Consider the following 26,062-nt stretch of genomic DNA (forward strand, 5'->3'; position numbering starts at 1 on the left):
GTGTGACAAGGAGCCACCTCTGGGGCGAGGTGGCTCGGCAAAGCTGGCTGCTCAGCTACTGGGCAGATGGGGCCTGCTTTGCTGCCGCAGTCCGCCGGGGTGTCTGTGCCACACCATAAGGCACGTGGGCAGCCACTGTGCCCATTTCCTGAGCTCCAGCCACGTGGAACATCTGGTCATCAAAGAAGATGTGTGGGCGGATCTTCTCAAGGAGGGGGCCCTTGGGTGCTCCAGCCAGGAACAGGGCCTCATCTGTCTCCAGACCCCAGCTGCGCAGGGTCTTGAGAGCTCGGGCACCTGAGCTGGCTGCACTGCGTGCTGTCACCAAATAGGTGCGGATCGGGCACTCCAGCCGTAGGCCCTTGGAGTAGAACTTCTTCTGCAGCCTACCCAGCGCCTCCAGAAAGCCCTTTAGGGGGCCCTATGAGAAAGCAAAGGAATCTGTGAGCTCATCCCTCTCCCAAACACTTGCCCCTCCTCCTGCCGGGTTCCCTCCCTTAAGTGCTAAGGTCTTGCAGTTTGGGGTGGGAAAGATTCTTGGACTCCCTAAATCTTTCAGTTCTGCTATGGCTGGAGGTCCGGTGGTGGGATTCTCACCCCTCATGTGGGAGACTCAGGTTCCATTTCTGGCCGTGCACCTGACGCACTGCCACTGCCCACCTGTCAGTGGAGGCTCGTGTGTTCTGTGATGCTGAACAGGTTTCAGCAGAGCTTCCAGACTAAGATTAGGAGGAAAGGCCTGGTGATCTATTTCCGAAAACCCTGTGGATCACAACAATCGCATCTACAGCTGATCATGGGCATGTGTCCTTCTGTTGTGCATGGAGTCACCATGAGTTGGGGGTCAACTTGACAGCAATTAACAGCAATGACAACCTGCCTGCTGGGGCCATTGTATGCATCTATGGGACTGTAGGCATCTATGTAAGTCTGAGTGTCTGTATTATTATGATTGAGGCTGTCTGTGTTAGAATAACTACAAGGGCAACTGTAACTATGTAGGTCCATTCATGTGCCCATCAGGCACGTGGGTGTCTTCCCTATAGCTCTATAAGTGTGGCCATCTGTGTCCATCAGCAGGGAGGATATTAAAAATATTTAGCAACCATGACATGGGCACCCTCCAATCAGAACACACTCTAGCTGTGAGCAATTGGGACAGATGGACCAATGCATAACAGCAGAATATCAGCCCTGTCCATCAGGCACACGGCGTCTCAGGGTGTCATGCTCAAGAGTGTTTATTCTCACAATGCTTAGAATAATGAAGCTTAACAAGGAATAAAGAACCCGATGATGATGAAGAAAACTGCAACAGTAGCTGGAAATAAGGAAAGATATGTCTCTAATCTTGGAGAACCCTCACTTGCTGAGTGACCTGAAGCAAGCTGTGATCTCCTGGGCTTTTGCTGCCCACTGCTTAGTGAGAAAACTATCCTGCCCTGGGTTCCCAAGGATTTCAGAGGGAACCAATGAGAATGGAAGTGAAATGAACACTCCAGAGGCACACTGAAGCCCTGGGATCTGCTGAGCTATTGGCAGAGAGGGGGTCTGGGATTGCTGAGCACCCAGAGTTTTGTTCAAAGCACACAGGAGGGCTGGAGAATCCCAACAGCTCCAATCCCAGGGAGTTTCTACCAAGCTCTAGGGCATATTCTGCTTTCAGGGAGACACTGAACAGGTTGAGGGTGAGCGAGAGTCCCTGACCTGGCCAAGGGATGGATGGCAGGAGGTGATGAGGGCTGGTGAGAGTCTTCCAGACCCCACAGCCAGCTGAGTCTCCCTGCCCCAGTGAGGGGTGCCATTCCAGCTCTTCCTTTCCTTCAGTGAGAACAGGGAGCTTGAGGGGATGGGGGCTAACTCAGAGGAGTAGGGGGATCTCAGAGAGGGAGTATGGGTATCAAAGAGGTGATGAGGACTCCAGGAGAGGATGGGGCATCCAGGAGGGGATGGGGAGCTCAGGAAGATGGAGACCTCAGTGAGGTGACAGAGGCTTAGGAGAAGGAATGGGAACCTCCAAAGAGGATTAGAGGTGCAAAGAGGTGGTAGGGGCTTCAGAGAGGGCTTCAGCGAAGGGGATGAGGGCTTCAGGGAGGGAATAGAGACCTCAGAAAGGGGATGGGGCTTCAGAGAAGTGATGGGAACATCAGAAAGGGAACTGGAGCTGCAAAGAAAGGGTAGAGGCTTCAGAGAGGGGCTTAGACAGAGAATGGGGGGCTTTAAGGGGAGTGGAGCTTCAGTGAGGGGGAGATGAAGCTCATTGAGAGTTAGGGGCCAAGCAAGAGGGGTGAGGGTTAGAGGTTTAGTGAGGAGACCTGGCTGGATTCTGGGCTGAGCTGAATGTTTGGTTCTGGATTGGGGCTCAATCTAAGGGCAAGTTCTGGGGAGATATCTTGCTCTACTTGGGGGTTCCAGGGACTGTGTGGAGCACCTGGGCCAAAGGTTTGTTCTCATGGGCCTTCTCATGCTCGAAGAATCTGTCCAGCCCATGGGCCTTGACGATGCGCTCCGACTCATCCGAGAAGAGTACGGCGTCCCCATCAAAGGCCACACGCAGCTGGCTCTGGGACACCGCTATGTCTCTGCTGGGGCTGAAGATTGTGGCAGCTGCAATCCCTGGGCAGAGAGATGCAAGTGTTGGCTGGTTCCTGGCTGGGCAGTGGGGGGCCTCCTGAAAGCTCCCTTAGCTGCCCAGAGTCAGGAGAGGGCTATCTCAGGCTATCCTTGTCCCACCTGCTTCATCCAAGACTTAGGAGAAGGCTGATACTATGGACTAAATGATGTCCTCCCATAAACGTGTGTTGAAAATCTGACCTCTATACCTGTAAATATGACCCTATTTGGAAATGAGTTTTCTTCTGTAATATTAATGAGGTCATATCAGAGTAGGGTGGGACTTAAACCTAATTACATTTGAATTATAAAAGGAACAGAATAGAGACACATGCAAGGGGACGACAGACACCTGCAGATGCATCTGTGAGCCAGGACCTCCAGGATGTCCAGCTACTAGAAGCTGAAATAAACAATGAATTGAGCCACACCTTGAATTCAGACTTCTAGTCTCCTGAACTGTGAGAAAATAAATTTCTGCTCTTTAAGGTCACCCACTTGTGGTGTTTCTGTTACAGTGGCAGTAGGTAACTTAGATAGCTAATGAAGGCTAATACTCAAAATATTAAAAAAAAAAAAAAAATGGGAAGGCATGGACACTGACCAACAAGAATGGACACTGACTATCACTCTGTAGCAAGGATGCCTTTTGGGTATCCAGGCTCTAGACTAGAGCTGCACTGGACAACATAGAACAAGTTTTAGGAGCCTGGTGACCTGGGCAGCTGGCTCAGTCTATTCCCTAATCTTTCTGTCTCCAAACTCCACTTTCAGCCTGCTCTTTGGGAATCCAGGATCACAGGAGCTGGGCTGAGGCACAGGTTTTGGGGAAACAGGCAGTGTCAGCCTCCCAGGTCTTTATAGCAAGATGCTGTGAGCAGGAACAAGGCCTGGACATCAAGCCAGACACCTGCTCAGCTCTGCCAGTGCTGGGACCAAGATAACCAGAACTACTTCACTCTGAGCAGGGTCCCCTCCTGATCACTCTGCTGCTCCGTAGCCTGAGGTCAAATTATAGACACCCAGAGGCAAACATACACACTAGTGCCAAGGCCCCAACCAGAAGGTGTGCTATCTGGCCAGGAAAATACCTTCTGGTTTCTAGTTAAAGAAAGCCTCTTGGAGTTCCCAAGCAGCTCAGGGGCATGAGGCAATAGGGGGTGAGAGACCAGGCTTCTAGGCAGGAGACAGCATGGAAGAGGAACAGAAAAAGAAAAATTTTTGTTGGTTAATAAAGAAACCAACCACTAGTGTTCAGCCTAAGGAGCCCTCTCAGATAGCTGGGCAGTCCTTCCTCCTCTGTGGCCTGTTTTCTTCCAAGTGTAGTAAGGACATGCACACTGTTGAGAAGACTGAGACTACATTCTCATCTAAAACTGCCCTATAAAAGAGACACATAGTGGAGGAGGGGGTAATTGTTTTTGTCAGTACTTGACATCTCACACCAGCACTGGCCAGCTCAGCTGCTAGAGATGCTAGTCATTTCCCAGGCCCGTCACTCAGGCTGCAGTGGATACAGACTTCCCTCCTTATTGGCCCAGAGAGGGGCAGAGGCTGCCCAGGGTCACACAGGAATTAGCTCACCTGGGCAGTAAGAAGGGTTTCCATGGAAACAGGAGGCTGGGAGATGCTGATGAGTTAAAGCCTCCTTAACATGGTACGGCAGGGGATATGATAGTGAGATACCCATAACCAAACCCACTGCTGTCAAGTCAATTCCGAGTCATAGTGACCCTGTAGGATAAGAGTAGAACTGCCCCTTAAGGGTTTCCAAGGCTCTAAAGCTTTACCGAAGCAGACTGCTACATCTTTCACCCACAAAGAGGCTGGTAAATTCAAACCACTGACCTCTCAGTTAGCAGCCGAGTGATTTAACTAAACTGTGCCACTAGGGCCCTTATGAAAGTGGGATATAAAAACCAAAACTGCCATTGAGTTGGATCTGACACATAGTGACCCCTCCTTGGGTTTCCGAGGCGGTATCACTATGGAAGTGGATTGCCCAACCTTCCTTCCGAGGAGCGACTAGTGGGTTTGAACCACCAACCTTCTGGTTAGCAGTCAAATGCCTTAGGCACTATGCCACAGAGCTCCCTGAAAGTGGGATGTTGTTGTTGTTGTTGTTTGCCATCGAGTCAGCCCCGACTCATAGCGACCCCTCCTTGGGTTTCCGAGGCAGTATCACTACGGAAGTAGGATTGCCCAACTTTTCTTCCGAGGAGTGGCGTTTGCAGGACAAGTCCCAGGAATTAGAAAGCACTGAACATCCACCCCTTCCAGTTACCATAACAACCCCCCAGCACCTGTTCACAGCTCTAGGACCAGCTCTCCTACCTCTGGAACCTCTCTGTCAGATTCCCCACGTTTTCCCTCCCTAGTCTGACTTACCTTCATCAATGGCTTCCCGCACTTTTTCTGCATCAGCTGACAAGTAGAGGTTGGTGTGATAGGCCTTGAGATAGCAGATGGGGCTGTTCCCGCCTGTCATGCAGAACCTTTCAATGAACAGGTCTGGAGAGGAGAAAGTACTCAAGTGAGGCCAAGATTCACCCTAAGGGCTTCAGAGTGGCCCCATCTTGGTTCTCAGTGGTGGTGACTGTGCCATGGCAGAGTGATTAGCTGTTTAATTTTAGGCCAACAGTCCTCCTCGCTGAGCCCCTCCATCCTTCATCCATGAAATTACCCCTCTGGAGCAATTGCCTGGCTCATAGTGATAATATCCTCTTGTGAGAGAATCATAGTACTGCAAGAGGTAGGAAGCCTTGCCTACTGGTCATAGGTGATTGGATAAGGGGCAAACACCTGACCTAAGCCAGGCCAATCAGATTCTTTTTCCTAGCCTGGGCTGATAGTCTGCTAAAACCCAGCAGCATGGAGATTCTGGGTGGCACAAACAGTTAAGAGATTGTCTTTTAACCAAAAGATCTGAGTCCACCAAGAGGCACCTTAGAAGAAAGGCCCAGTAATCTACTTCCAAAAACTCAGCATTGAAAACCCTGTGGTGCACAGTTCTACTCTGACAGGTAGGGGGTCACTGTGAGTTGGAATCAACTCCACGGTAACAGGCTTGGTTTGACCCATAAGCATAGCTGCTGGGGATGTTAAAATATTGCTGGTTGGTAAAAGGCTATTGTTCTGAGCCCACTGAGTAACTCTATCACTACCTCAGCTCTTCCTCCGGGACCCTTGTCCATTCTGGAAAGGATAATGCCTGGTGTAGCAGAGGCCCTTCAGGACCCTGGTCCAGCACTACAGGTGGGGTCTACTCTGACTGCTCAGTGCCCATGGTTAAATATTTTGAATTTCATCCTCCGTTCCTGGCAATTTGAAATTAGGATTAAAAAATGCCAACTCGACTCTCTTGATTGCTTAAAACAAGGACTTGCAAATTTGAATATGACTTGCAAATTTGAATATGACTTGTAAATTTCAGCCATATTCAGGAAAAGGAAAGAAACTTAATTTGGAGAGAGCAACAGGGGAAGAAAAAAGAAAAAAGGAACAGATTTGCAAAGAGAAGCAGAAAAAAGGGCTCACGTGGCCCAAAGATTGATTTCACTGGAGCCCAGAAGTGATTTTCCATACACGGATTCAGGCATTTGTGAGGCGCTCTTCCACTTCCTGCCCTGTGGCCTAAACTAAACCACTGACCCATTGCCTTGGAGTCAATTCCAACTCCTAGTAACCCTATAAGCAGAGTAGAACTGCCCCATAAGGTTTCCAAGGCCGTAATCTTTACAGAAGCAGACTGCCTCCTTCTTTCTCCCATGGAGTGGCTGGTGAGTCCAAACCAACCTTTCAGTTAGCAGCCCAGTGCTTAGCCACTGTGCCACCAGGGTTCCTGTGATCTAAGCTTAAAAAAAACAAAACAAAACAAAAAAGAATCCAAACTCACTGCCATCCAGTTGATTCTGACTCATAGCAAACCCCACTGGGTTTCCCAGGCTGTAAATCTTTATGGAAGCAGATCACCCCATCTTCTTTACATGGAGCAGCTGGTGAGTTTGAACCACTGACCTAGTGGTCTAAGCTACACCTCTGTAAACCTAATGAATTATCCTCATCAGCTTAAACTAGCTCTGGCCAGTCTGTTACTCTCCATCAAGAGTTTGGGCTAAGACACCAAGTGCTTTCACTCTGACAACTGCACCTGACGCCCCTAGCAGCCAGGTGAGGCTTGTTAGCTTCACTACAGATAGAGAAACTGAGGGACAGAGGCAGTAAGTGCCCTGCCCAGTCCTTGCCTGTGAAGCGGTGTGCTGGAGTCCAGTTGTACTGGCTCACAAGAGTTGAACATTCAGGATTTTTTTTTTTTTTTGAGCCCGTTAAGTTGTTCAGCTGTTGGTAGCTTGAGATCAGCCACGGTGTGAATATTTATACCCTGAAAATCAGCAACGCTACAAATCAGGGCATTTTTTGTTTTGTTCTGTGCTACAGCCAGTTTACCAATCCACCGTGGGGCCTAGGGTTCCAGCCAGTATGATCTCACTGTGCTGTGCTTGTGGCCCCATCCCTGGAGGACTGGCAGGGGTGTTCCATGGCCAAGCCCCTCATGCTCACCATAGTGGTTAATACTGTTGATGAGACGCACTCCCACTTGAGCGTGGTTGTTGGTCACGAGGACAATGTCGAAAAGGTCCTCACTATCAGGATACAGCTCCCGCAGCCTTCTGTTCACAGCCTCCAGAGCCTGGATGGGAGAGGACAAGGGCGGCTCAGACTCCTGGTTTGTGGAGGAGGGGTGAGCTGGGATCCAATGGGAGGGATGGGCACTGGAGGCGTAGTCAGTGGTGGAGGTTTTGGATGAGATCAGTGGGCATGGACTACCTCCCCATTAGGCAGTTTTCTACCCCTGCGCAGGTGTTTACCACATGGGAGCACAAAGAAGGGTGAGTGGGGTTCAAAATCCAGCCCACGTTCCACTCACCAAACTGGTCACCTGACATGCCTGTTGTTAGCTGCCGTAGACTCAACCCCAAGTCATGATGACAGCATGCACAATGGGGCAGGACCATTGTGATCCATAGAGGATCGTCTCATAGCCAAGCTGTGGCGTTGCCTGTGCCCAGAAGGAATGCCTTGTCCTTCCTCACATATCCACGGAAAGGCAACAACTCAACGCACTGCCGTGGAGTCCTATCCATGACTCATAGCGACCCTTCCTTGGGTTTCCAGGCAGTATCTCTACAGAAGTAGATTGCCCAACTTTCCTTCTGAGCAGTGGCTGGTGGGTTGGAACCGCCAGCCTTCTGGTTAGCAGTCAAATGCCTTAGACACTACACCACCAGAGCTCTCCACATATCCACAGAAGCACCTTTTTTCTAGGCACTGTAGGGACTAGTGGTGGAACTGCTCCCTCACCTTCACGAAGGGGAAGGCGGGCCCAGGGCTGAAGGGCTCATTCTCATGTTCCAGCTGGTAGCGCACGTACTCCTCCACACCCTGCTCTGTGTAGATCCGCTGCTCCTCATCCATGCGGAACAAGGCTCGGGAAGACACAGCAATGGTGACTGCATTCTGAGGTTTGGGCTGCAAAGACGAGGGAGGAAGAGCCGTTGTTCAGACCTCCCCTAAAGTAGGTGTGCATATGCAGGCTCCTCCAGGTACTGGAGACAAGGAGAAGACTAAGTCCAGCCCTTGCCCTAAAAAGGTTCAGCCTTGGATAGGACAGACCTAGGTCAGGACCTCCTCTGTGCAGAACCTAGGGTCTATGGGAGATGATGGCTCCACACCTAGGAATACAATCTAATGGGAATGAATACACTGTATACAGCCAAAGAATGACTGATGCTCATGTTCAAGATGATCTCTAGATGGTTTCCAATTTAAAATGAGAGTTACATGCCCTTAGGAAGAAATGGTACCTAGAAACTTGGCCAAACAACAGTCCAGCTTCACTAGTAAAAAAATGTCTGCTTTGAGCATTGTGCTCTTTTAAGAACTATCTACATGGGATCAAACTGAGAGCAGCAACTGGAAAGATTAGATAGTAACCTTAGGGGGCAATGAGTTTATGTAATGGAAGAGGAACAAAAGGAGAATGGTTGCACATCTCGAAGAATGTAATCAATGCCACTGAATTGTACATGTAGAAACTATTGCATCGGTGTGTGTTTTGCTGTGTATATTCTCAACAATAACAACAAAATAAATAAATAAATTTTAAAAAAGAGTGTCTTGAAATTGCAAGGCCTGTAGTTTAAAACAACAAAGCAAATAAACAAAACTCTTGCTATCTGTAACCACTTATGTGAATTAGGACTTTTTCAATACCATGCCACCAATAACAAACACAAACAAATTGGCTGGATGCTGAAACGTAAGTCTGCAACTGGCACCCTCAGCCCACTTTCAAATTTATTGTAATCCAAACAACTGCGTTGCGCTCACTGATTGATTTTGAAATGAACAGTCAGTCGTATATATGTAATACATTTAAATTTGTAAACTAAATTTATACCAACGAATAGGGTAATACCTGATTCATATGTTGGGGTTCCACCCAATTTGAAAAAAAAGTCATGCTCCTTGGTGGAGGGAGGGAACCATTATGGACCTATTGCAGGCCTTTCAGCAGGGGATTCACTTGGTCCCATTTTCATTTGAGAAAGATCACCCTGAGGTGGTGTGGAGGATGGATCAGAGGGGTGAAGCTGGCAGAAGGCAGACTAGTGAGAAAGCTATCCCTGCCTGAGGAGGAAGCTAGACGAATGGGTGGCCTGGGGGATGGAGAAGAGGGGAGAGGCATTAATTAGGACTGGTGAGGTGAGCAGAGCACCAACACTCAAAATTCATTCCCTATGCCCTCCTAAACACTGAGGCACCTGGGAGCCCAGACCTAATGCTCAGTCATGACCCCTCAGGCAGCCCCTGACCTTCCTGGGTTCTCTCTGAGGCAGAGGCTGAGGCTTCCTGGCCCCTCTACTCCTTCCTACAATAGCCTTTCCTCCCACAGGCTATTTTGGGGGCTTCAGGCCTCCTGGGCCCCATCAGGACCTGGCCTGGATTTATGCTCATTCCCAGAGGCCCTGAGTAAAACATTTAACCCCTGAAGGCCATAGAAGGGCCTCATCTCAAGGAGTCAGAGGATTTTCTCAGTCTAGAGTTAGTCCCTCTCTTTTCCTGCTAAATGCTTCTAGAAATAATAGCTTTTGACTCTATTTCTATCTTGGGCACAACAGGCAGACTCATGTTGGCCTAACCTGGAGCTCCCCAGGCAGGCTGGGTATGGCTGAGCCTCATCCCCTACCCACATTTCCCAAGCGAAAGCAATCAGCATATAGCCTAGCTTTGGTGAGAGGCAGAGAGAACTGTTAGGGCCCTATCTCCCTGGAGTCCAGTGCTTCCAGGCTGAGCCCTAGTTTGGAATGAGGGATGTTCTAACTCAATCCCCAATTTGGGATCTGAGCCTCTTTCTGATTTCTGGAGGACCTGTCCCTGGATGAACCTGACAACACATGACTGGTGGCTTCCCTAAGTGTTAAGGGCCCTGGCTTCTCTGCTCTGGCCAGCTCCACATTCTCTTGCAACCTCTCCACCTCAGAAAGATCATCTGTTGGGCCTCACTTTGGAGCTGGGTGAGGCAATTACTGTTGAACTTGGCCCCTGCTTAAACCCTGTTGGAAGTCTCCTAAGCAAACTGCCTCTTCACCCTAGCTCTGGCCTCTTTCTCCCCAACCCCTTTCATCTGTTCCTTCAGAGTCTGATCAGGCCACTCATATGTCCCTGTGAGGGTCCATCTTTCCTGTAGTTGCTCTTGTGCCCTAGGCCTTAGGCTCTGTCTCACTGGTACTATGTGGGAGCAGTCTGAGTCAGGAGGAGATTACTGTCCTTGGGGACTACAGTCTGAGGAGAAAGAAGGCCCTACTCTGGCCATCCAGATGCAATGATGGGTCTCTCTTCATCCAGGGAAAAGAAGAATAAAGACACATGGAAACAATTAGTCCAAGTGACTGGTACACCATGCAATCCTCAGCCTATAAGACTATGAGACCAGAAAAACTAGATGGTGCCTGGCTACCACTGTCAACCACTCGGAGGGGGATCTATGTAGGAGATCCTGGATAGAGAGGGAGAACAATGTGGAACAAAATTCAAAATCATTAAAAATAAAAGTGGGAAGTGGGGGGAGGCCCAAGTGTGCTGGTCTGATAGAGCCTGATGGAAACACTGAGACCATGGTCCCTACCTGGCCTTCAGGTCTGGAATTGAACCCACACCTGTGGCTTCCAGCCAAACAAAAGGCATGCATATGAGCTGAACATTTACTCCTTGGAGAGAATAATCATGGGAGAATAGAAAGGCTGTGTATGCACAGGGAGACAGCTCAGGGGGCAGGAGTGTATAGAGGGAAAAACACAGGGAAGAGGTAACTATCGGGAGGAAGTAGGAGGGGAGCTGTTACATTGTGGGAAATTGCAGTCAATGTCATGAGACAAAGTGTATGTGAGCTGCTGTATGGAAAGTGAATTTGCTCTGTAAACTTTCACCTAAATCACACACACACACACACACACACACACAAGATCAGGAAGGAAGAGGGCCCTACCCTTAGAAGCCTCAGTCTGGGCAAACGGTGCCCAGGGTCTCCCTGTGAAGGATTTTGCCTAGTGGTTCTCAGTTTCTTCTATGGAAGGATAGAATAAGGGAGAAGAGAAATCATGTCTGGTTTCTTCCAGATCTGGAAGGGTCATACGGAAACTATGGCTGTGTCCTGGCTGTGTCATTTATTGGCTGTTACTTTGGGCAAGTCATTTGACCTTCCTAAACCTCATTTCTCCATCTGTAAAATAGGAGGGACTAACAATACCCCGCTTCATTAAGTTATTGTGAGATTTATACGGGTAAGTGTTCACCTACTAGCCAAAAAGTTAACAGTTCAAACCTACACAGAGGTAGCCCTGGTGACTTGCTTCCCAAAAGTCACAGCCTTGAAAACCATATAGAGTAGTTCTACCCTGCACACATGAGGTCACCATGAGCTGGGATTGATACAACAGCAACTAACAATAATAACAACAATCCACTTAACATTCTCAGTACAGTGTATGGTACACAGTAAGTGCTCAGTAGAAAAGCCAAGGGTGGTATTCAAAATACTTAACAACTGGCACAGTATGGCACAAACCAATCATAACTGACCAGCAGGTCTTAGAACTGGAACAGGGTCCTAGAGGTGTTCTGTGTGTGGGACATCATGGGAAGGACTTGGGGGAGGGGTTGTGTCAGGAAAGGAGCTGAGATTGCAGAGGTTAGGGTCCTGTGGGGTTGTGTGGATAGAGCCTAATCTTGAAGCCAGACACTTAGGATCTCATTCTGTTTCTGTTGACTTTGCTGTGTGACTTAGGGTAATACAGTCCCCTTCTCTGGACCTATTTCCCCAGAGACTGTTGAGGCCAACACAGCCAGAACAATTTTCTTGTAATGGCCACAAGTGAGATGGGATGGTATCTGGTTAATTAATTAGCTTAGTCAGAGGGTCCCACGATTCAGCAGTCTGGCCAGGACTGTGGGACAGAAAGTTAGGAGTGAGACCTTGGCTGGTTGCCTGGGCTGGAGTGTTCGGGTTGGGAACCTGCCTGAGGGGGCTGGCTCTCTGTCCTTAAAGAGGTGATTGGTCTGTCACTGGGGCAGTGAGCTCAGGGGATAAGGCAAGCTCAGCCCCTGTCCTGAAAGCCTACATGGCTTCCTGGGTTTATGAGAGTGAGTCTGTTCCCCCGACCCTTACCATCCCTGGCCATCCCTCTACCACCTCTTTTCTTAGGGATTTTTAACTTTACCATCTTTTCTTGAGAGCTCTCAGTTGCCAAAGGGGTTAGGAGATGTCTTGTCCAAGGACAGACAGATACACAGCGGTGGTCAGCAACTGTGAGAGGCATTTGGGCTGCACCTTGAAGGAGAGACACTTGTCCACTTTTGCTGCCTTACATTGACCCTGCTGGTCACAACACATCTTGGTTGGGGTTAAAACTCAAATGCAAGATGAGGGGTACCACACGAGCTTGGAGAACTCATTGGTCTTTTATTCCTATTTGGAGTTTTAGGGCACTGCACTAGAGTTTCTATTTCATGTTCAATATGGTAGCAGACATTTTTTTACTAGTTAAGCTGAACTATTGTTTGGCTTAAGATCTCAGGACAACAGCCTGAGGTTCATCCAGCCTCCACAGTTCCAGAAAGTCTGGAGTCCATGAGAATCTAAAATTCTATTCTGCATTTTCCCCCTTTGGATCAGAACTTTTCTATAATATTTTTGACAAGATACTCTTCTATTAAACAGATCACAGGAAAGCTTTATTCTGAGGTTTGAGCTATATATGTGTGTGTGTATATATATATATACACACACACATATATATAAAACTAAAGACAAATTCACTGTTATTGAGTCGGATTTTACTCATAGTGGCCACTCTTTGGGTTTCTGAGGCAGTATCATTATGGAGGTAGATTGCCCAGCCTTCCTTCCAAGGAGTGGCTGGTGGGTTTGAACTACCAGCCTTCTGATTAGTGGTCAAATGCCTTAGGCTCTATACCACCAGAGCTCCATATATACATGTTGTTGTTGTTAGTGCCGTCGAGTCAGACCTGACTCATAGTGACCCCGCCTTGGGTTTCCAAGGCAGTATCTCTACAGAAGTAGATTGCCCCATTTTCCATCTGAGGAGTGGCTGGTGGGTTTGAACCGCCAGCCTTCTAGTTAGCAGTCAAACACCATAGGCACTATGCTACCAAAGCTCCTATATATGTATGTATGTATAACCAAAACCAAACCAAATTCATTGCCATCAAGTTGATTCTAACTCTTAGTGACTCCCTTTTGGGTTTCCGAGGTGGTAAATCTTTATGGAAGTAGATTGCCCAGTCTTCCTTCTGCACAGTGTCTGGTGGGTTTAAACCACCAATTTTCTGGTTAGCAGTCAAATGCCTTAGGCACTGCACCACCAGAGCGCTCTCTGTCTCTCTCTCTCTATCTATATCTATCAACCTGCAGCACAAGTTAACATATTGATAGTATCCAAGGGGCCCAGCACTCAGTTTTTCATACTGTGGTGGCTTGCCTGTTACTGTGATGCTGGAAGCTATATCATTGGTATTTCAAATGCCAGCAGAGTCATGCATGATGGACAGATTCCAGCATAGCTTCCAGACTAGGAAGAAAGGCCTACTTCCAAAAATTAGCCAGTGAAAACCCTGCAGATCACAATAGAACATAATCCAGCATAGTGTTGGAAGATGAGCCCCTGGATTGGAAGGCCCTCAAAATACACAGTGGCTGCAGCAATGGACCCCAGCACAGCGGTGGTCACGAAGATGGTGCAGAATGGGCATTTTGTCATGTCATACATGGGTCCTCATGAATCAGGGTCCACTTGACCAGCAACTAACAACTCCAAGGTGCTCAAGTGTCCACATGACACATTTAAGTATTTGTTTTATAAAATTTTAATTGTTTAAAACCTAGTTTGAAGAGGAAAGACAATAAATTGGATTCACATGTGTGTAGACTCCCTGAAGATAGGGTTCTACCAAACCTAGTTTGGAGATCCCTAACCGCACTGAATAAGGTCTAGACTCCTTGACATGGCATTCAAGGCTCTCCACCAGCTCGTTGGTATCCCTCCAACTCTTCTCCCAATGATCTTGCATTCTCCCACTCCAGCCTAATTCCAGAAGACAGCCCTCACTTTCCCAGGCATCTCTCTGCCTTTTTTACTCATGCTGTTTTCCCAGACAGGTGTCTCACATATGGCAAGAATGGCACCTGCCCTGGGCACCACTTCAAGAGGGGAGCCACTGAGCAGTTTCTATTGACCATTTCCATTGCTAGCTGTGAGATCATCCAGCAAGTTAATACACTTTCCTATTTGAGAGTGGCCATGGGTCAAGGCAGACTGTGTGATCTTGTTCTGTTGAATGCAGAAAGAAACTGAAAAGAATGACTTTGACACATCATAGATCTATTTTCATTAGTGAAAGGGAGAAAGGTGCAGTTGTAATGTTCATGTAGTGTCATAATGTGTTAAGTAAAAGAATAATGAACTTGCATTTTTTTGAGCTGATCTTGTGGTAAGGTTGTTTGAAAGATGTTTGGACAGGGGCACAATTTCGGTACTTGCCATAGGCACTATTTTCTGCAGATTTGCCTCTGTTTCCTTCCTTCTGCCTGGGAAATGCCTCCTACTCAAGCTTTAAGACCGCACAAAGGCCTCCTCTACAAAGCCTTCCCTAGTCCACAGACAGTCCCTCCTCTAGGCTGCCACCCAAGCTCTGCTGGCTTAGTGGATAAGACACTTGGCTGCTAACCAGAAGGTCAGCGGTTCAAACCCACCAGCCACTCCGTGTAAGGAAGATGGGGCAACTTACTTCTGTAAAGATTTATGGCCTCGGAAACCCAGTGGGGGTCACTATGAGTTGAAATCTACTAGATGGCAGTGAGTTTGGTTTTTTACTTTGAGGCTGCCACTGCACTCTGTAGGGTCTTTTACCTGTTCACTCACCACCTCAATGGGCTCCATCAATGCACTGTGAGCTCCCCTTGCTGGGACTCAGCCTAATTCATCTGTCAGGGTCCCTTGCTGGGCCAGGGCCCTGGGGGTGCAGAGGGAGTGAATGTTGATAAGGTGGGGGCTGCCGGGGGAGAGCTCTTTGGAGGGAAGCAGCAGGACGCTTTAAGGTCAGGCTCTTTGGAGGACGCCTCGGGTGCAGCCTGTATCCTCTGTCTCTCCCCAGGCTCGGAGCTCCTGAAGCTGAAGTGAGCAGGGCCCACCAGCGCACCAGAGCGTCGTGAATCTGTCGGATGGGGAAAGGAGCTCACTCCTCTGAATGAGTCCTTAGAGGGCTGAGACTCGTACACGGGGTCACAGGGGTACTGATGCCGATTGTGAGGGGAGGAAAGCCCGGAGCCCGCGCGCAGAGTACAGCGTTGGGAGCCCGGAATCAGAAGCGCGAAGCCCTGGGCTCAAAATGCGGAGTCCGCTGCCTGGAACCCGCAGCTCATCCCTTTTCTGCGCCGGGAGCGCCAAGCCGAAGCACCGAGCGCACGGCCCTGAGCCAGAGCAGGATCGCAGAGGTTTGGGTCCGGAGCGCGGAGCCCAGATGGCGGAGACCGAAATACACCGCAAGGAGCCGCGTTTCCAGAGTCAGGTTACCAGAGCCTGGGGCGTTTAGGCTAGCGCCGCTGACTACCTTTGCCAAAAAGTGCTGTCGCGTGCCCCAGGCTGGGGCTCATGGGGGAGGGCGATCCTGGCGTGGAACCGGAGCCGGGGGAAAGAACACCAGAGCAGAGCTCCAAAAATAAATCAGAATCCGAGCCAAAGCTAGGCCATTCTGCTGCTGAGGGCTGCGTCCGTCTTCCCGAGGGGCGCCACAAATCCCTCCCCAAGGGGCCTTAGGATCCCTTCCCGGAGGTGTCCTTCCTCCCTCTCCCCACAGCCTGCCCTGCTTTTACCGATTTGGGTTTCTTCTTGGGCGCGAGGTTGTCGTAGATAGTCTTGGCTTCCTCCCAGCTCCTGGCCGCGGCAGTCTCTGCTCCCGGCCCGGGCTCTCGGGGCTCCCGGGGCTCCCGGGGCTCCCCCGTCTCCATGCTCCGGCCCCGAGCCGGCCCAGCAGGAGCAGGCGGCCGCGGAGACCGGGAGCTGGGCTGGAGGAGGTAGGCACGTCCCGGGCGTGAGAAGGGGGCGGGCAGCGGCGGGGAGTGTGTGAGCATGAGCCGGCCAGGAGGGCGGTGTGCGGGTCGCCCCGCCCGCCAGCGTTGGGGGAGGCCGTGGGGTGATAAGCTGTCTCTTGGTTGCCTGTATTGTTGTTGTTGTTGGGTGCTTCTTGGGAGACAGCTGAGCTCTTCCTCGACTGCTCCTCTCGCGAAGTGAATGGGAGTCCCCGCCTTCTTAGTGCTGTGGTAGAGGGGGCTGCTGCAGATCGGAGATGTTCTTCTTAGGCATTCAAGGGCAGGCGGAGAGCTGAGGGCTTGACAACTTTCCCCTAGGCTAGTGATTCGCAAAGGGGCAAAATGAAAGTCTAGCCGACCCCCTGTCTCTTTTGATGAGTGGACCCCGGGGCCCTGAGCGATGCCTTCTTCCCTCTGATCCCAGCTCAGCCTGTGCGCCGATGGGGAAGACGTGGTGGATGGACAGCTCCATTCACAAGCAGGATTCTGCTCCCAGCCGTAGTATAACGGAAGGCCTAGGAGGGCAGCTCTTTACGCCAAGACGGAAAGACCCCTGAAGTCGGTGGCGAGACTAGGTTTCCCTCAGCCTAAGACTCCTAGGGACTGTGAGCCCGATTCTTGGTTCCACTTCCTGGATGGCCAACAGGGGGAGCGCATTTCCAGGTCCCACCTCTAGCTTGGGATGGTTGTGAACGCTAAGAAGGGACTGCCCAGAGGGAGAGTAGAAGAGGGACGTTGGAACCAGTCTTGAACTACCATCCTAGAGTTGTGTGACTTGTGCAACTCCTGGAATGCAGACAGAAATTCCACCCAACTCAAGGGCATAAGCCAGGAAGCAGACAAGTTTCATCATTGTTCAGTGGAGATCAGTCCATGTGGGTGGGAGCAGCAGGAAGAAATCCTGGCTTAACCCCAGGGCATCTGATTGGGAAGGAGGTACAAAATGCAGGGACCTGCTCACCTGCTCAGCCTCCACCAAGGCCTGGAAGGGACCAGCCAAACCTTCTGTGAGAGAAAGAGGAAATATATATATATATATATTTTAACCATTTGAAGTTGAACCCACACCTGTAGCTTCCAGCCAAACAAAAGACAGGCATATGAGTTGAACATTTACCTGACGTAGATACACTCCTTGGAGAGAACAATTATGGGAGAAAGAGGGGCTTCTTATGCACAGGGAGACAGCTGGGGGTGGGCAGGAGTGCATGGAGGGATGGACACAGGGAAGAGGTAACTATCAGGAGGAAGTGGGAGGGGAGCTGTTGCATTGTGGTAAATTGTGGTCAATATCGTGAGACAAAGTGTATGTGAACATTTAAGCATTTTCTAAATACGGAGAAGGTAGACAGGAGTTCTGGGTGGTGGGGAGAGTGGGGGGCAGCAGTGACAGCAGCAGCTTCTAAACATGGAAGCCCCCATTGCACTAAACCTATCACAACAAGGTCCCCCATCTACCATCAGTCATATGAACAGATTCTGGATTTCTCTCTTTCAAAGGCCACGGTAAGGAAAGCAGCTACGGTGTACTTACTTTCCTTGTCAGTGTTCTTACTTTCCTTGTCTGAAGGCATCTGGAGACTCAAGAACAAGAGATGTCTACCCAAACAAACCCTTCGAGAAGGTTACTGGGCTGCAGCTACTTTCATTGGATAGACCCCTTCAGAGGCTTGAGGTACCTGAGAGAAAATTAATAGTGGCATTTTGTCTTATACTTTATGTCCTGCCCACTGTCCCTACTTCCTGACTCCCAGGATGTTCAGAGGTACAGTCTGGGGTCCGGAGCAGTGGGACTCTCAGTTCTGGAGTGGGCGGGAGGAGGGAAAGCTGGGCTCAAGCTCTGCTCACGGTGTTGGCTCCTTTCCCTCTGCCATCTCCCAGCAGCATCCCTAATGGCGTGTTTCTCCATTCTCCATCATTTCTTTTTCTGTCTTGATTACCTGATGGAGAAGTAGCTGACCTTGAAGTGACCAAAGCAAAGCAAACCTGCTGCCATCGAGTGGATTCCAACTCATAATACCCCATAAAGACAAAGTAGAACTGCCCCACGGGGTTTCCAAGGCTGTAAATTGTAATGGAAGCAGATTGCCTCATCTTTCCTCTGTGGAGCCGCTGGTGGGTTCAAACTGCTGACCGTTTGGTTAGCAGCCAAGGGCTTAACCACCTATGTCACCAGGGCCCAGTCCTTGAAATGAAGGGGAGGGGAGCAGAAGTCCCCTTTTGGTGGATGAGGGAGTTCCTGGGAGAAGACAGGTGCAGGAGCTTGTTTCTTATGCTTTCTACCCATCTGTCTCCATGTGTGTGGAGTCAGGTCTTACACAAGGAGACTGAGTTGAAGAGCAAGATGTAGGAATTTTTTAAGACTCTGGACTTTGAGATGGGATTTATTGCCCTTTTCTAGCCTAGCTCCCTGTTGTCCTTCCACAAGAAGGAAAATTATTTCTGATGCCCTGGATTCCCTAGGAAAGGGACCTAAACAAGTCAGGGCAAGGCAGTTCACTCTGGACAGTTACGGGGAGCTTAGTCCTTTCCCACCTCTGCACAGCACGCACACACATACACACACACAAAACCAGCCCTGACCTCCATTCTGCTGCGTGTGTGCACACATGTGGCGTGAGCACACACAGCCACAAGCCTTTCCAGGCTAGCTCTTGCTGGATGCAAAGGTGCCAAAGGCCAAAGCCTGAGGAGAACTCAGGGACCCCAGTTCTGTCCCTCCCAAGTAACTGCAGGTATGTCAAAAGACACTGCATGTAAAGATTTGTTGTTGTTGTTATATGCCACTGAGTCAGACCTGACTCATAGTGACCTCTCCTTGGGTTTCTGAGGCAGTATCACTACAGAAGTAGATTGCCCCATCTTCCTTCCAAGGAGTGGATGGTGGGTTTGAACCACCAGCCTTCTGGTTAGCAGTCAAGTGCCTTAGCCACTATGCTACCAGAGCTCCTGTAAAGGGTAGGAGTGGGGAATTTACCAAGGTCCTATTGTGCAGGCGGCAGGGATGACACTATGTATCGGGGTTTCTCAACGTTGGCACAAATGACACTGTGGGCTAGGTAATTCTTTGTTGTGGGCACCTGTCTTCTGTACTGTAGGATTTTGAATCTGTTCACTAGATGCCAGTAGTATCCCCCAGACATAACAATTGAAAATGTCTGCAGATATTGCCAAATTTCCCCTGGGACAACATCACCTCTGGCTGAGAACCAATAGTCTCTAGGTGAAGAGCTGACCCCCCACAGTGGGGAGGGACCCTAAGTAGATTCTGCATGGTCACAGCTGCACAGCTTCTGGGCACAGCGATGTATAATGGGGAAGAGAGTGGTCAGGAGACCCAGGGCAGAAAGAAGATCCTCTAGGAGGCAGGAAAGCAGGTATTCCTGAAGAACTGCAGCTGCAAAAGCCACTTCCTCAGGTGTGCTGGTCCCAGCAGCAAGAAGAGTCAGTCAGAAGTCACTAAGTCCACTCTTCTGAAACTTTCCAGGAAAGACCTAGTCTTCATCCAAATTTGGCTCAAGGGTGGCTGGCTTCCAGAGGCTGTAGGATTGTCTCTTTCATAAGTCTAGGTCACATCTCTGCTTCCTGAGGCCAAAGTCTAGTCTTTTCTCCCAGGAGGTGGCAGGGCAGGAGGAGGAAAAACCACTTCCATTGCCTGTTTAGTGTTCCACTTCATTCCTTGCTCAGTCTCCCAAAATATTCCATACGAAATTTAATTCAAAAAAGAAATCCACAAAATTAAAAACTGTAAAAAAGCAAAGTAGACAGGCTCTAACAAAGTAGACACTGTTATTTGTGAATTGGAAAGAATAGATCCCATGGTCTGAGGGAGTATCCACTGTCACTTGAGTCTGTTGGCTGCTGCTCTCCTTAACACTGGAAGAAGGCACAGGGGTGTACTGGGAGATGTAAGCTCCATCATGGAGGCAGGCTGGAGAGAAAGGGTGTGATCCATCCCTGATGTCAGAACGGAACCTGAAGGCTGCATGAGGTATGACTGGTGGTGCATCCAAGCTGCCTTAGGTACTTGTAGAGGAGATGTCTGAGTCACTATCTGATATGAAGACACAGGACATGGAAGGTATGGGGATAGTGCAGACTGAGCAACCAGCATGTTGAGAGTAATCTTATAAGGGGCTGGGTAAAACCCATTCTGAAGAGCTGTGGTGGGGTCATAGGTCAAGGCCATGCCACCTGTGTCTCCATTCCTTGGCCATGTCCATGCATTTTGCACAAATTTTCCTTGGTTCTGTCGTTTCTTTGGTTCACCATCTGCAAATTTGCAAAGCAAGAGATCAGATGAGGCTAGTACTCCAGGGGGTGTCTTTATATATTTTTCATTAAAGTGGGTGATGATGACTTCACACTTCTCTGTGGACTCCATCCTTGCAAAGCCAACCCCTCTGCTGGTCCCACTGGTGTCTTGAAGGATTCGGGTGGAGATAGCCTGGACAAACGGCTTCAGCATTCCTACCAGTTCTTACTCATTCATTGACAGTGGGAGGTTTGAGATGTATAAATTTGTGGGATCCTGCTCCTATTGCTTTGCCATCTGTGCCTACACACCACAGCTTTCGGCACTGTTACAGCTTTCTGTGCTGCTGAAGGACTGTCAAGGTCCACAAAGCCATAGTGTTTGCATTTGTTTGTGGTCTTGTCCAGTATGGCCTTCGTGGAGACCATCTTGCCATATGGCTGATACAGCTTAGTGAGGCCCTGGTCAGTAGGGCCTGGTTGCAATCCCCAGATGTACAGGTTGGTTTTGCTCAGCTGGTCATTTCCATTGCTTCACCTGCTGCTGCTAGTTACTGTTGCTTAGACTCGGTGGTGCCATCTGCTGACCCAATGACACATATGGCTTCTTGTTGTCCTTATTATAGCCAAAAGTAGGAATTCCAGGCCTGGAAGTCACGGATAGCAGCATTTTCTCCTTAATGTTAGGGAGCTGAGAGAGAGGGAAAGGGAGGGGGAAAAGAAAGAGAGGGAGAAGGGAGGGGGAGGAGAAAGGCAGAAAAGGAGGAAGAGAGAGAGATCGAAATAATCTTTTTTTTTTTTTTAAGTTTTAGCTGTCTGTGAGTGAACAATCCACCATTCTGCCTGGTAATCTTGGATTTGTCATCCGCCAAAGTCAACGACCATTATACTGCCTCCCAATCTTGAGCTCTTTAGCCCCTGCAGCTGTGTGAGTTGAGAAAAGCCTCCAGCTTGACATTTGATCCAGGAACTTGGGACTTGCCAGCCTCTATAATGGTGTGAGCCATTTTCCTAAGATACATGTCTCTCTCTCTCTAAGCTTTACTGGTTTTGCTTCTCTAGAGAACCCAGCCTAACACAGTATTGCACTGGGAAAATCTGCTGCAAAAGACCTCTTTAAAGGGCTGAAGAGCAAAATGTCTCTTTGAAGACTAGGGTGCGCCTGACCCAAGCCATGGCATTTTCAGTAGCCTCATACGCATGTGAAAGCTGGACAATGAATAAGGAGACTGAAGAAGAGTTGATGTTTATGAGTTGTGGTGTTGTGAAGAATGCTGAAAGTACCATGGACTGTCAGAAGAACTAACATCTGCCCTGGCAAAGGTGCAGCTGGAAGCCTCCTTGAAAGTGATAATGGCCAGACTTCGTCTCACCTACTTTGGTCATGTTTTCAGAAGGGACCATTCCCTGGAGAAGGATGTCATGCTTGGTAAAGCGGAAGGTCAGCCAAAAAGGGGAAGGCCCTCAATGAGATGAATTGGCACAGTGGCTGCAACGGTGGGGTTAGGCATAGCAAAGACTGTGAGGCTGGCACAGGACTGGGCAGTGTTTTGTTCTGTTGTACAAAGGGTCACTATGAGTTGGAGCTAACTGGACGGCATCTAACAATAATAGACTATTGCAAATGCCGTGTGGGAATGAAGTAGCAAGGAACTGCAGGCACGAATATTGCCCATATCTTTTTTATTCACACGCAAGCTCCTTTGTCCTGCTGAACTCCACTTACAAAACACAAGTTCAAAGATAAAATTATTAAGAATTTCAAGACTGTGACAGTATAGCATTACACCAAGTAGCATCACACTGTTCTAGGTGTGAGGCTCTGAGTCCAGATGAGATTCCCATGACATTGGCTCTGAGAATAACAGAAGATGGGAATGGATGTTGAGTGCCAACCAGCATGTACAGTCCGATGAGCGGGAATGAAAGGTGGTCTACCAAGGGAGAAGAGTGAAGCAGAGGCACAGAAAGAAGCCATTTGAGGAGACAGAGAGCACACCTGATGTTAACTTTTCTGTTTTGTGAGGCCCAGTTATACTTTCTGTGTCTTGCTGTTTACCAGGACCATGTTGGACAATGTAGACAAAATACCAGTCCCACTGTTAGCTTATAAGGTGGCTTTGGGTGCAGTAGATAAAGATTCCCCTTTCCTGAGACACTTTACTGCCATCTGTTGGAAAATTGTCATAGTAAGTATATAAATTAATAATGACTACAGCGAATGGTGTCCCATGGGCAATGCTGTATCTGCACAAATGTGAGCGCAGCCCTGCCTGTCTCCCTCAAGATCTCTGAGGGGCAGAGGCACAATTGCTGATAACTCACAACCTGAGCTTAGCAAAGCCAGTGGATGACAGGCAGGCGCTGAGGGGGCTGACCAAGGGATGGCCCAGCCACACCCCTGAACTGTAGCTTCAGAGGTGAAAGGTTAGGAATCAAAACCAGTATTTCCCCACTTTACATTGCCTTTTCCCTGGCAGCCCATGAATATTGTAGTGGTGGGAGATTTTGGCAAGTTCCGATATTTTGCAAAGCCCAGGGCGTGGGAATCATTTTAATCTAGGAGAAGCCGGACAGACCAATAAATTTTTTTTCCTGTGGCTGGAATTACATTAACTCTGACTAATTATATTAATTTATTTTATACATGCACACACACACATATATATAATATATATACATATATATAATATTAACTCTGACTATCTTGTGCTAACTAAATGATCTGAGCATCAGATTAATGTATATATGTTAATAAAAAAATGGAAAACTAAAAAAAAAATTTAGGATTAGGGGGAAGTATGTTTACATTTGCCCTTCTCCAGCCTTTGTAGATTATTTCCAAAACCTCTCCCATCTTGCCTGCCCATTGGAAATGTGACTTTATGACACTTCTTCCATCAAGAGACAATCTATTTCCCTTTCCCTTGAATTGGAGCTGGCCCTCTGACTTATTTGGACTAATAGAATGCAGAAGTGATGCTATATGGTTTCTGAGCTTAAACCTTGAGAGATCTTGCACCTTGCGTTTTTGCCCTCTGCTCTGCTGGAAAGGCCACATGGAGAGAGAGGCCCTGAGTATAAAAGCCAGTGGAGGAGAACTGAGGTTTCCCAGGTGACTGTCAACACCAACTGCCAGGCACGTGAGTGAGGTCATCTTGTTTGTTCTAGCCTCAGCCCAGTTCTGAGTGAATGTCGTTGTGTGAGTGACCCAGCTGCCACCACATGAAGCAGTAAAACCTCCCAGCTGAGCTCAGTCAACCCACGGAATCATGAAACACAATAAATTGTTGTTTTAAGTTTTCTGGTGACTTGTTACACAGTAATAGATAATAGAAACTCCATGAAGGGTCAATTATTCTCAGATGGCTCATGGAGGAGAAGGATGAGATCACTTAGGAAGAATGTATAGAGTGGTTGTCTGGATGAGGAGAAGCACCCAAAGGTGAACAATCCACATACTGTTCAATGACTTTGACCTGTGTGGCCTGGCTTAAAAAGATGATCTGGACCAATCAGAATTCTTCTCCCTCAGGAATGTGGAACTAGGAAACAGAGTCTGGGTAGTCAACCATAGAAACAGAAGCTGACGATACTGTGAAAGACAGTTGACTCCCCAGAGACCTGCATGAGCCTTACAAACTCACTGCTGTCGAGTCGGGTTTGACTCATAGTGACCCCTCCTTGAGGGTTTCTGAGGCAGTATCTCTATGGAAGTAGATTGCCCAATCATCCTTCTGAGGAGTGGCTGGTGGGTTTGAACTGCCAGCCTTCTGGTTAGCAGTGAAATGCCTTAGGCACTATGCTACCAGAGCTCCCGGATGAGCTTTAGCAAGTTGTTATGTACAATGTAAAGCTAAGAGGGTGCAGAAGCTATCCGTGAGCAGAGTGAGCCAATCAGCAGATAGAGACGATGAGAAAGGATGCACAGAGGGCAGCAGAGACACCATGAGAGAGAAATCATGCTCCCCCTGGGAGGAGACTGACTGTCTAAGGTTCTGTTCCCATTTCTAAATTTCCATGAGATTCTCCACACCACTTCAACAAATGACCCAAAGAGGACAGTTAGTGGCTACTGGTTTTGCTTGACTAGCATTCTTTTCCACTCTCTTCTAGTAACAAACCCTGCCTCCCTGGCCACAGAAGTAGGCAGTGACTTAGAACTGACCCACTGTAGCACCCTATTTCCCTGGAAGGAGCCCTGGTGGTGCAGTGGTTAAGTGCTGGGCTGCTAACTGCTAACTGAAAGGTCAGTGGTTCTAACCTACTCAGTGGCTCCACAGGAGAAAGATGTGGCAGACTGTTTCTGTAAAGATTATAGTCTTGGAAACCCTACTGGGCAGTTCTACTCTATCTTAAAGGGTTGTTATGAGTTGGACTTTATTTTCCAGCAATGGGTTTGGTTTATTTCCCTGGACACAATGATTTATTCAAGGATGTGCATGTGACCCCAGCCAGGCCACTCTCTGGTACTCTTGTATAGGGATGCTGGGATATTTGGCTCTTTTTCCTTTGGGGTTGTTAATTTGAAATGATGTAAGCTGGAATCCTATCTTTCCCTGTGGCAGGTAAAGAACATGGAAGAAGTCTATCTTGCCAACCAGGCAAGACTTTTTCCTTTCTGATGCCCAGAGATAATGGTTTGTGACCTCTCTTTCCATATTCTAATTTGAATTAACTTACATGGCTGAGACAGCACAACCAGCAGTGAACTTGATGTTAGGAGACCCAAGTCCAAGTCCCAGCTTTACTATTCTCTGAGCCTTAATTCATCCTTAAAAAAAAAAAAAAAAAAAAATCATATTCAAATGTGTGCTTGGGTCAGCTGATGGGGACATGGGAATCACATGAGACACAGTTTGGTAACTAGATGAACTAATGGCCAATTTTTTTATTTTTGTCTTTTCATTTTATTTTTTCAAATTTTTTTATTGTGATTCAGGTGAAAGTTTACAAAGCAAATTCATTTTCCATACAGCAGTTCATACTCATTTTATTTCATGACATCTATTGCAATCCCCATAATGTAACAGCTGTCTTCCACTTCTTCCCTGTGGTTACCTTTTCCCTGTGTCCTTCTTCCCTATGCAAATCTGCTATCTGAGCTGTCTTCCTGTGCAAATGCTGCCCTTCTGATTTCCCACTGTTGATTGTTCTAAGGAGTATGTGTTCCTACCTGGTGTAAATGTTCACCTTATACACCTATCTATTGTTTGGCTAGGAGCTCTGGTGGCGTAGTGCCTAAGGCATTTGCTGGCTAACTAGAAAACTGACAGTTCAAACTTACTAGCCACACCCCGGAAGGAAGGTTGGGCAATCTACATCCATAGTGATACTGCCTCGAAAACCCAAGGAGGGGTCACTGTGAGTCGGATCCGACTCTACAGCAGTGAGTTTGGTTTTGGTCTTATTATTTGGCTGGAAGCCACAGGAGTGAGTTCAATTCCCGGCCTGAAGGATGACTAGGGCCCGTAGTCTTGGAATTTCACCAATCTATCAGACCAGTAAGCCTGGGCTTTTTTAAATTTT

The 26,062-nt window shown here is 48.5% G+C and overlaps 1 protein-coding gene and 1 pseudogene across 1 annotated transcript; both read right to left on the minus strand.

Moving 5' to 3' along the window:
• Window positions 1-55: 55 nt before the first annotated feature.
• Window positions 56-16,198, minus strand: NT5C1A (5'-nucleotidase, cytosolic IA). The gene is made up of 6 exons (XM_007958658.1): window positions 16,064-16,198; window positions 7,975-8,142; window positions 7,174-7,303; window positions 5,002-5,124; window positions 2,432-2,616; window positions 56-421 (listed from the first exon to the last, which is right to left on the minus strand). Exons 1-6 carry the CDS (start codon window positions 16,196-16,198, stop codon window positions 56-58), a joined length of 1,107 nt encoding a protein of 368 aa, XP_007956849.1.
• Window positions 16,199-18,443: 2,245 nt separating this feature from the next.
• Window positions 18,444-26,062, minus strand: part of LOC122151999 — a 93,437-nt pseudogene continuing 85,818 nt past the window's right edge.

The sequence above is a fragment of the Orycteropus afer genome, unplaced genomic scaffold (assembly GCF_000298275.1).
Source record: "Orycteropus afer afer isolate SDZICR_OR568_19922 unplaced genomic scaffold, OryAfe1.0 scaffold01067, whole genome shotgun sequence".
Lineage (NCBI taxonomy): Eukaryota > Metazoa > Chordata > Mammalia > Tubulidentata > Orycteropodidae > Orycteropus > Orycteropus afer.